This window comes from Rhinatrema bivittatum, chromosome 9, assembly GCF_901001135.1.
Source record: "Rhinatrema bivittatum chromosome 9, aRhiBiv1.1, whole genome shotgun sequence".
NCBI classification, from domain to species: domain Eukaryota; kingdom Metazoa; phylum Chordata; class Amphibia; order Gymnophiona; family Rhinatrematidae; genus Rhinatrema; species Rhinatrema bivittatum.
Window position 1 is genome coordinate 133,362,589 of NC_042623.1, and position 12,257 is coordinate 133,374,845.

The 12,257-nt window shown below is 41.5% G+C and overlaps 1 protein-coding gene across 2 annotated transcripts in view; it reads left to right on the plus strand.

Moving 5' to 3' along the window:
* STAG1 (stromal antigen 1) overlaps positions 1-12,257 on the plus strand; it is an 815,655-nt gene that overhangs the window by 596,594 nt on the left and 206,804 nt on the right. For both annotated transcript variants that reach the window (XM_029617274.1, XM_029617273.1), the window contains one exon: positions 11,468-11,557. In XM_029617274.1, coding sequence (XP_029473134.1) covers positions 11,468-11,557 — 90 coding nt within the window. The remainder of the gene's footprint in view (positions 1-11,467; positions 11,558-12,257) is intronic.

Here is a 12,257-nt window from a genome sequence, read left to right on the forward strand (position 1 = left end):
CTCCACCCAATTTAGAGAGCAGCTTTGAATCTGCATCCAAGTGACATCCAGCTCAATTGGGGGTAGCAACCGCTGCAACAAGCAGGCCACCCCCTTGCCCCATACTCTTACCCACCCCTGTTTTTATTTTTTGTTTTGTTTTGTTTTTTGGAAATAGCAGCCCTCCATCCTTCCACTCCGTGAAGGTGGAACACCAACTACTGGCCACTGGCATCCCGCTCCATGAACGCCTCTGTGGCTACTGCCGCTCCGTGCAGTGTTTGAATGCCGCTGTGGCTACTGCCGCTCTGTGCAGTGTTTGAATGTCTCCACTTTATTCACGCCCTCTAGACTTGATGGATCCACAGTGTTTATCCCATGCCCCTTTGAAGTCGTTCACAGTTTTAGACTTCACCACTTCCTCCGGAAGGGCATTCCAGGCATCCACCACCCTTTCCGTGAAGAAATACTTCCTGATATTGGTTCTTAGTCTTCCTCCCTGGAGCCTCAGCTCGTGACCTCTGGCATCCCAACAGTGAGGTTCCAATAATTAGAAAAGTAGTCCAAGTGCCTGTAACTAAAAACTCACCTGACCTAAAAAATTCTAACATCCCTTTCAATTAAAAAGCAGAATGAAAATACAAACAAAAATCAAACTTTGAAATGTTTGTATGCTAATGCCAGAAGTCTAAGACGTAAGATGGGAGAATTAGAATGTATAGCAGTAAATGATGACATAGACTTAATTGGCATCTCAGAGACATGGTGGAAAGAGGATAACCAATGGGACAGTGCTATACCGGGGTTCAAATTATATCGCAATGACAGAGAGGAGCAGTCGGGAGGAGGTGTGGCGCTTTATGTCCGGGATGGCATAGAGTCCAACAGGATAAACATCCTGCATGAGACTAAATACAAAATTGAATCTTTATGGGTAGAAATCCCTTGTGTGTCAGGGAAGACTACAGTGATAGGGGTATACTACCGTCCACCTGGTCAAGATGGTGAGATGGACAGTTAAAAGCTAAGAGAAATTAGGGAAGCTAACCAAATTGGTAGTGCAGTAATAATGGGAGACTTCAATTACCTCACAAAACAGACGTCGCAAAGGTTACAATTTTTTGGATTTTTTGTGCATAGAATTTATCTAGAACTGTGGACCATCATACCACCCTTGGTTGTTTGGACAGTAAGTCACATTTTCAACCTCACAGGGTCATGTTTAATCATCGGTCCATTAAATGTCTTTTTTTTAAATTGTTTCAAAATGCTGCTTTATTTAAATGTTTTCTTTATTACTTTTTTTCTTCTTTTTTCTTATTGTAAAATCTTGTGTATTTAAGACGGAATTTCCTTACTTGTGCGGAGCGCCGCTGCGCTTTCGACCTTTATCTCCTGCGCTGCTGCGCTTTTGTCTCCAGCGCTGCCGTGCTTTGTAGGCGAAAATGCTCCTCTTCCGATTAAATGCGCTCACAAGATTTAGAGCTCCTGCGTACGTTTCGCGATTGCGCTGCTTCAGGGACTGATCGGAAAGTTATAGAATCTAAGCTTGAAAAAGTGCAAGGTTAATTCCCGCCAAAATAGTTTCAGTGTTTAAATGCTTCTGTCAAATTCATACGGTATTTAATACCTATGGAGATAACAATAGAAATAGTACCACACATATATTTTTGCACAATGACTTCTTAACAAAAGAATGCACTTTTCCCAATGGATTACCATTTCATCTTACCGCATTCAGCCGCCTAGTCCTCTTGTCGGCGTTCTGCTGAATTGCCGCGAGATCTGGCATGATTTTATAGAATCACCCTACTGCACCTGTGTGTTTGATTTTACAGGTGAGGGAATTCACAAAAGAGGATCTGCATGATGTTTGAGGCAGACACACAGTCTGACCTGAGGGTAAAGTTATAGTTGTCTGTGGTGATTTTAAAGCGCAATGGGCGCAATTTGCACATTCTGTAATGGGGTCCTCTATGTTCACCGGTTCATAGAAACTTGAATGGACCGGTCCAGATCCTCTTTTGTAGTATATGCCATCATCTGTCCATGCCCACTTATCTACGTGGGCATGACTAAACGTCCGTTCAGAATTAGATTAACGGAACATAAATGTTGTCTCAATACGGGCCGGTTGGAGGAACCCTTAGTTACACATTTTAGAGATTGCAACCACAACTTTTCAGATATCAAATGGACAATTTTAGAAGTCATTCATCCACACTGGAGAAAGGGAGATCGAGTTAAGAAATTACGCCAACGTGAACAACGTTGGATTTTCCAATTACGCACAGTGACCCCTGGTGGCCTCAATAAAGAGATTGAGTGGATTCACTTTATGTGAATCCACTCACCTGTAAAATCAAACACACAGGTGCAGTAGGGTGATTCTATAAAATCATGCCAGATCTCGCGGCAATTCAGCAGAACGCCGACAAGAGGACTAGGTGGCTGAATGCGGTAAGATGAAACGGTAATCCATTGGGAAAAGTGCATTCTTTTGTTAAGAAGTCATTGTGCAAAAATATATGTGTGGTACTATTTCTATTGTTATCTCCATAGGTATTAAATACCGTATGAATTTGACAGAAGCATTTAAACACTGAAACTATTTTGGCGGGAATTAACCTTGCACTTTTTCAAGCTTAGATTCTATAACTTTCCGATCAGTCCCTGAAGCAGCGCAATCACGAAACGTACGTCGGACTGCAGGAGCTCTAAATCGTGTGAGCGCATTTAATCGGAAGAGGAGCATTTTCGCCTACAAAGCACGGCAGCGCTGGAGACAAAAGCGCAGCAGCGCAGGAGATAAAGGTCGGAAGCGCAGCGGCGCTCCGCGCAAGTAAGGAAATTCCGTCTTAAATACACAAGATTTTACAATAAGAAAAAAGAAGAAAAAAAGTAATAAAGAAAACATTTAAATAAAGCAGCATTTTGAAACAATTTAAAAAAAAGACATTTAATGGACCGATGATTAAACATGACCCTGTGAGGTTGAAAATGTGACTTACTGTCCAAACAACCAAGGGTGGTATGATGGTCCACAGTTCTAGATAAATTCTATGCACAAAAAATCCAAAAAATTGTAACCTTTGCGACGTCTGTTTTGTGAGACAAGTGTAGCTCGTTGCACTTTAATAATTAACTGTTCTTATATAGTAGACTTCAATTACCCCAATATAGACTGGGTAAATGTATCATCAGGTCACGCTAGAGAGATAACGTTCCTGGATGGAATAAATGATAGCTTTATGGAGCAATTGGTTCAGGAACCGACGAGAGAGGGAGCAATTTTAGATCTAATTCTCAGTGGAGCACAGGACTTGGTGAGAGAGGTAACGGTGGTGGGGCCGCTTGGCAAAAGTGATCATAATATGATCAAATTTGATTTAATGACTGGAAAAGGAACAGTGTGCAAATCCAAGGCTCTCGTGCTAAACTTTCAAAAGGGAAACTTTGATAAAATGAGAAAAATTGTTAGAAAAAAACTGAAAGGAGCAGCTACAAAAGTAAAAAATGTCCAAGAGGCGTGGTCATTGTTAAAAAATACCATTCTAGAAGCACAGTCCAGATGTATTCCACACATTAAGAAAGGTGGAAAGAAGGCAAAACGATTACCGGCATGGTTAAAAGGGGAGGTGAAAGAAGCTATTTTAGCCAAAAGATCTTCATTCAAAAATTGGAAGAAGGATCCAACAGAAGAAAATAGGATAAAGCATAAACATTGGCAAGTTAAATGTAAGACATTGATAAGACAGGCTAAGAGAGAATTTGGAAAGAAGTTGGCTGTAGAGGCAAAAACTCACAGTAAAAACTTTTTTAAATATATCCGAAGCAGAAAGCCTGTGAGGGAGTCAGTTGGACCGTTAGATGATCGAGGGGTTAAAGGGGCACTTAGAGAAGATAAGGCCATCGCGGAAAGATTAAATGATTTCTTTGCTTCGGTGTTTACTGAAGAGGATGTTGGGGAGGTACCCGTAATGGAGAAGGTTTTCATGGGTAATGATTCAGATGGACTGAATCAAATCACAGTGAACCTAGAAGATGTGGTAGGCCTGATTGACAAACTGAAGAGTAGTAAATCACCTGGACCGGATGGTATACACCCCAGAGTTCTGAAGGAACTAAAAAATGAAATTTCAGACCTATTAGTAAAAATTTGTAACTTATCATTAAAATCATCCATTGTACCTGAAGACTGGAGGATAGCAAATGTAACCCCAATATTTAAAAAGGGCTCCAGGGGCGATCCGGGAAACTACAGACCGGTTAGCCTGACTTCAGTGCCAGGAAAAATAGTGGAAAGTGTTCTAAACATCAAAATCACAGAACATATAGAAAGACATGGTTTAATGGAACAAAGTCAGCATGGCTTTACCCAGGGCAAGTCTTGCCTCACAAATCTGCTTCACTTTTTTGAAGGAATTAATAATCATGTGGATAAAGGTGAACCGGTAGATATAGTATACTTGGATTTTCAGAAGGCGTTTGACAAAGTTCCTCATGAGAGGCTTCTAGGAAAAGTAAAAAGTCATGGGATAGGTGGCGATGTCCTTTCGTGGATTGCAAACTGGCTAAAAGACAGGAAACAGAGAGTAGGATTAAATGGGCAATTTTCTCAGTGGAAGGGAGTGGACAGTGGAGTGCCTCAGGGATCTGTATTGGGACCCTTACTGTTCAATATATTTATAAATGATCTGGAAAGAAATACGACGAGTGAGATAATCAAATTTGCAGATGACACAAAATTGTTCAGAGTAGTTAAATCACAAGCAGATTGTGATAAATTGCAGGAAGACCTTGTGAGACTGGAAAATTGGGCATCCAAATGGCAGATGAAATTTAATGTGGATAAGTGCAAGATGATGCATATAGGGAAAAATAACCCATGCTATAATTACACAATGTTGGGTTCCATATTAGGTGCTACAACCCAAGAAAGAGATCTAGGTGTCATAGTGGATAACACATTGAAATCGTCGGTGCAGTGTGCTGCGGCAGTCAAAAAAGCAAACAATGTTGGGAATTATTAGAAAAGGAATGATGAATAAAATGGAAAATGTCATAATGCCTCTGTATCGCTCCATGGTGAGACCGCACCTTGAATACTGTGTACAATTCTGGTCGCCGCATCTCAAAAAAGATATAATTGCAATGGAGAAGGTACAGAGAAGGGCTACCAAAATGATAAAGGGAATGGAACAACTCCCCTATGAGGAAAGACTAAAGAGGTTAGGACTTTTCAGCTTGGAGAAGAGACGACTGAGGGGGGATATGATAGAGGTGTTTAAAATCATGAGAGGTCTAGAACGGGTAGATGTGAATCGGTTATTTACTCTTTCGGATAGTAGAAAGACTAGGGGGCACTCCATGAAGTTAGCATGGGGCACATTTAAAACTAATCGGAGAAAGTTCTTTTTTACTCAACGCACAATTAAACTCTGGAATTTGTTGCCAGAGAATGTGGTTCGTGCAGTTAGTATAGCTGTGTTTAAAAAAGGATTGGATAAGTTCTTGGAGGAGAAGTCCATTAGCTGCTATTAAGTTCACTTAGAGAATAGCCACTGCCATTAGCAATGGTTACATGGAATAGACTTAGTTTTTGGGTACTTGCCAGGTTCTTGTGGCCTGGATTGGCCACTGTTGGAAACAGGATGCTGGGCTTGATGGACCCTTGGTCTGACCCAGTATGGCATGTTCTTATGTTCTGCTGATTTTTTTCTGACGGAAAAGGTTTGTTGATGTCTTTGGATCATTAAAGTTTTTCAAGTATCTGAAAGTCTGAATCATATCACCCCTGTTCCTCCTTTCCTCCAGGGAGTACATATTTAGATTCTTCAATCTCTCCTCGTATGTCATCCTGTGAAGACCCTCCACCTTCCTGGTCGCCCTTCTCTGAACCGCTTCCATCTTGTCCTTGTCTCTTTGTAGATACGGTCTCCAGAACTGAACACAGTACTCCAGGTGTGGCCTCACCAAGGATCTGTACAAGGGGATAATCACTTCCCTTTTCTTACTCGATATTCCTCTCTCTATGCATCCCAGCATTCTTCTGGCTTTTGCTATCGCCTTGTCGCATTGTTTCGCAGACTTCATATCATTAGACACTATCACCCCAAGGTCCCTCTCCTGCTCCGTGCACATCAGCCTTCCCCCCCCCCCCCCCATCGAATACAGTTCATTCGGATTTCCACTCCCCATATGCATGACTTTGCACTTCTTGGCATTGAATCTCAGCTGCCATATCTTCGACCACTCTTCCAGTTTCCTTAAATCCCGTCTCATTCTCTCCACTCCTTCCGGCGTGTCCACTCTGTTGCAGATCTTAGTGTCATCCGCAAAAAGACAAACCTTACCTTCTATCCCGTCCGCAATGTCGCTCACAAAGATATTGAACAGGACCGGTCCCAACACCGATCCTTGTGGTACACCACTTAAAACCTCTCTCTCTTCAGAGAAAGTTCCATTTACCATCACGCATTATTTTCTGTCCGTCAACCAGTTTTCAATCCAGGTCACCACCTCAGCACTCACTCCTAAGCTTCTCGTTTTATTCACCAGTCTCCTGTGCGGAACCGTATCAAAAGCTTTGCTGAAATCCAAGTAGATGACATCGAGCGCTCTTCCTTGATCCAATTCCTTGGTTACCCAGTCAAAAAAGTCAATCAGATTTGTCTGACAGGATCTTCCTCTGGTGAATCCATGCTGCCTCTGGTCCATCAATTCTCCCGACTGTAGATAGTTCACTATTCTCTCTTTCAACAGTAACTCCATTACTTTTCCCACCACCGAAGTGAGGCTAACCGGTCTGTAGTTACCAGCCTCCTCTCTGTTCCCACTCTTGTGAAGCGGGACCACCACCGCTCTTCTCCAATCACTCGGCACCACTCCCGTTTCTAGGGATCTATTGAACAGGTGGCACAGCAGTCCCGCCAGCACATCTCTGAGCTCCCTCAGTATCCTTGGATGAATCCCATCAGGCCCCATGGCTTTGTCCACTTTCAGATTCTTTAGCTCTTCCCATACATTATCTACTGTAAATGGATTTTCCTCTGTTCTGCTTCCCTCCAGTTTCTTGTTGTGTAGAGATGGTCCTTCTTCAGGGTCTTCTTTAGTGAACACAGAGCTGAAGTATTCATTGAATATTTCTGCCATTTCTTCGTCTCTCTCCACACATTGATCATTTCCACACATTGATCATTTCCACCTGGGAAACATCTGTTCTGGGCTTCCAAGATGGTATTTTTAACAATATCCATGCCTTTGCTAAACTCTTAAAACTTTGCAGTTGCTCCTTTCAGTTTTTTTCCTAACCATTTTCCTCATTTTATCATATTCACCTTTCTGAAAGTGAAATGCTTTCATAGTAGATTTCTTTTTTTGCGCTTCCTCCAGTTAAGTCAGATTTGATAATGTTGTAATCACTATTGCCAAGTGGCTCCAACACTGATACCTTTTGCACCAAATCCTGTGTTCCACCAAGGCCTAGGTCTAAAATATTCCCCTCATGTTGGTTCTTCTACCAGCTGCTCCATGAAGCAGTCGTTTATTTCATCTAGGAACTTTACTTCTATAGAATGTCCTGATGTAACATTCACCCAGTCAATACTAGGATGATTGAAATCACCCATTATTACTGTGTTCCTGTTTTTGTTAGCTTCCCTAATTTATTTTAGCATTTCATTGTCTGTTAGTTCATTCTGGCCAGGTGGACGGTAATACGCCCCCACTACTATTTTATTCCCGTTTTCACCTGTAATTTCTATCCATAAAGATTCAACATTTTTTGTTTCCTGCAGAACTTTTATTCTGTTTGACTTAATTCTCTCTTTAACATATAATGCCACATCTCCACCAGTTTGATTCATCCTATCATTTCGATATAATTTGTACCCTGGTATCACAGTGTCCCATTGGTTATCCTCCTACCAGGTCTCTGTGATGCCAGTTATATCTACCTCTGCAACCAGTGCTATATACTCTAACTCTTCTATCTTATTTTCTAGACTTCTAGCATTTGTATGCATACATTTTAAAGTATGTTTTAGTTTGTAGTAACAACCTGCTCATCAGTTGATGGGGTAATCTGGAATCTTTCTGCACTTTACTTAAAGGCACCTGGTCCATTTTGGCATTTATTGCAAACTCTCTACTGGGATGCCCTATTTTCCTTGTTTTCTTAGTATCTTTTAAAGATAAATCATTCCAAACCATGCGCTTCTAGTGACTGTTATATTTTCCCCATCGCTATCTAAAATCCTATCTATGTGATGCGTGAGATCCGCCACCTTTGCACCAGGCAGGCAAGTTACCAGGCGATCCTCATGTCCACCAGCCACCCTGCTATCAATCTTCCTAATAATTTAATCTCTAACTATAATGGCAGTCTTAACCCTTCCCTCCTGGGCATGTGCCCCTGGAGACCTATCCTCTGAGAGAGAGGACTACATCATCTTGAAGGCAGGCCCTAGCTACAGGATTGCTTCCTGCCTCATGAAGCTGATGCTCTCCTTCCAGTGACCTTTCTTCTCCAAAGCAGCACAGGGGCTGTCAGATTGGAGGTGGGACTTTTCTACTCTGTCCCTGAAGGTCTCCTCTATATAGTTCTTTGTTTCCCTTAGCTCCTTCAGGTTTACTACTCTAGCCTCCAGAGACTGACTCGTTCTCTGAGGGCTTGGAGCTCTTTGCAATTAGCGCACACGTACGACCTCTAGCCAGCTGGGAGATAATCATACATGTGCAAAAAACTGGAAAGCCTTCCTCTCGCTGCTGGATTCCTTCCTGCATTATAATTGTGTTGTTTTGATATCAATATAAAAGTTTTAAGGGAGCAGGGATGTAGAGCTAACCTAAAAGTCTATGGATTTATTTTATATTTATCTGGCAGTGACCCTCAAAATACTACATTTAATCTACATATATCTTCCTCGTTAGCCAACTTATTGACTCTTGTTTTGAATTAGATTTCTTATGTATAAAATCAACAGCAAATTGCTCCTACCAAAAACAATAACCATGTAAAATCAAAACATATAAAATTAAATAAAAACAGATAAGGTCTAGTAAACAGATAAGGAATAGCAATGTAAATGGATAGAGTATAATAAGGAAGTTTGATGTGCACGCGCCATTAGGCGCATGCTTGTGGTCCTTTTCTGCTGCAAGAGGTGTGAGGCCTTTGGAAGCTGGGGCTGTGGAGTTCGAAGCCTGGATTGCTCTCTGTGATCTCTTGTTCTCTTCTGGGGACTACTGGGAACAATATGCAGATGAGCATTCTGGTCCTCTTTTGCTGCAAGGGTTCAGAATCTCTGGAAGCTAGGGCAGTGGAATTTGAAGCCTGAATCACTATCTGTGACCTCTGGAGTCCTCTTTGGGCCGCTAGGAGTGGTTTGCAGATGAGCTTTGCAGTCATCTGCTGCTGCAAGGGGTACAGGACCTCTGGAAGCTGGGGCTGTGGAGTTTGAAGCCTGGATTGCTGGCTGTGACCTCTGGAGTCCTCTCTGGGGGCTGCTGGGAACAGTATGTAGATGAACCTTGAGGTCCTCTTCTGCTGCAAAGGGTGCAGACCTCTGGAAGCTGGAGCTGTAGAGTTTGAAACTTGGATTGCTGGCTCTGACCTCTGGAAGCTGGGGCTGTGCAGTTCGAAACCTGGATTGCTCACTGTGAGCTCTAGAAGCTGGGGCTGTGCAGTTCGAAGCTTGAATTGCTCACTGTGAGCTCTGGAAGCTGGGGCTGTGGATCACTCTCTGTGACATCTGGAGTCCTTTCCTGGTGGCTGCTGAGAATGGTATGCAGATAAATCTTGTGGTCCTCTTCTGCTGCAAGGGGTGCTGGGCCTGTGGAAGTTGGGGCTGTGGAGTTCGAGGCCTGGCTCACTGGCTGTGACCTCTGGCGTCCTCTTCAGGGGCTGCTGGGAACGTTATGCAGATGAGCCTTCCAGACCTCTTCTGCTGCTTTTCCCTAACTGTAGAAACATCCACATGTAGACTTCTAGAGGTTTGGATGGTTAAGGATATTGATAATATTTTATCTTCTGTCTGTCCTTTATTGTTGAACTTGGAGAATGACTTTGCAATGAGTCATCTTATATCTCTCATGGGACGAGGTGGTTTGCTAGCTCACTATATTAGAATGCATAGACATGACGTGGATACTTTTGCAGGTCTAGATGTCTCCATAATCAGGAACCCAAATTTATTGTGGATATACAGCGAGGGATTTTGTGGGGGGAGGTGGAATTTTTCATATTTTTTTTAATTTGATGACCCTTTCCCATCAAGTTAGCCATGAGACTATATAGTGTTGTGTGGGTAAAACCACCAGATTGAAGAAAGCTAGCAGAGTTGTAGTTATGCCACTGCCCATAGAGGTATCTTTGTTCTGGCACACCCTGCCCCCCCCCCCCCCCCCAGGCCTCTTAAGGCTTCCTTCTCCTTCAGAGGTCCAATTAGCATCAACTTGACAGATGTCTTTAACTTACCATGCTCCACTGTTGTAGAATGCATTTCTGTATATGCTCGGGTAGCATTGGACTATTTGAAGAAGGTTATTTTCTCAGGCATTTATTGCTTAACTATTTTTTTTATTTCTTGTATTTATTTGATCTTACAGTTTCCTCAGGTATTTAATGTTTAATTGTTTTCTTTTAATTCTCATTTCATTTATTTGATTTTATGTAGTTTTATATTTTTTATTATTACTAGTTTAATGTTGTCTGTATTCTTTTTATTGGATTATATATGTATTATTATAAACTACTTAAATTGCTGAAATTATGTGGTATATTGAATACCAGAAACATGAACCCAGAAGAAGCAGACTTAGATAAGTGCTAATCAGGAAATGGTATTTGTGGGAATCCAGAGGAGTGGCATTGGTACCCCTATACTCAATTATAGCATGTGCCAGAGTGGTTACAGGAGCTGGTGCCACAGCTGAGGAGCCACTGCTCCTCAGTTGCTATTTTGATACAAATTGGATCTTCTAGCTTGGGATCATATATTTCTTGGGCTTTAGCTGAAATTGCCATTTCACTTTTTGTTGAGAAGAGCTTTCACTTTTGTTTTTTTGAGGGCTGATTTGGAGGAGTAGCCTAGTGCTTAGAGCAGTGGGCTATGAACCAGGAGACCAGGGTTCAAGTCCCACTGTTGCTCCTTGTGACCTTGGGCAAGTCACTTTACCCTCCATTGCCTCAGGTACAAACTTAGATTATAGGCCCTCTGGGCATAGGGAAATACCTACACTACCTGAATGTAATCCGCTTTGAACTGCTGAAAAAAAAAGTGTGAAAAGCAGACTATAAATCTAAATAAATAAATAAAATAATGCAATAAAGTCTGGTCTATGACTATAATGAATGGATATATATATTGTTTTTTCTACTAACCATTTATAAGCAATTTTACACACAGCCATCCTTTTATTTCAGAAAGTAGATTTAGGTAGTTACTGCTGCATTAAATCTTCTTTCTGACTTTTCTTGTTTCAGATAGTTGTACAGGCCCTGCAGTGTTCCCATTTCTCTATTCTCTGGCAATTGGTGAAAATCACTGAAGGCTCTCCTTCCAAAGTAAGTAAGGTACACATCTGTTTCTTGATTTCTGCCTGCATCATTTATAAGGAGATGTACTGTTGCTCTGAGTGAGTAATGTGGATTCTTGTATAACAGGTGCAAGTTTTGTGGAATGCAGTGAATTCACTTGAAAATGAAAGCCCTCTAAGACTGACTTTTCTTTTAAGCTTTGTTTATTAAGGTTTTGAAATTCCCTAACAAACTAAATGTGTTCACTTGACAGATAATAAATCACAATAGCAAAATATAGAATTAAACAGAAAATAGAAACAAGGGGAACAGTCCGAGAATCAAATCGGGCATCTATCTTATAAGAGTCTATAGTAAACATATTGTCCATGGTAGCAGTTGCCCATGCATATTGCTCAGCATAAAGATAAAAGGGGCTTCAGATTAAATCAAAAGAGGGCAAGTCATCAAAATATAAACAGGGTGAAGCTGGAAAGTGTGAATATTTCTTAATACAAATTATGGCGAATTTGTGACTGGTATAAGTACTGACAAATGGAGATTAACATGAGCTCTTATAATAGGACCTAAGGTAATCCCTATTTCCTGACAGAAAATAGTATAATTCCGTAGAACAGTAGATGCTCCTGAGGTTCCACTAGATTCCCCATAAGATTAAATTGGCCTTATGTGCTAGTATATTTGCTTTACAAAATCTGAACTTTCTGAAAGCATAGTATGTTCATTGGGGCAGGCA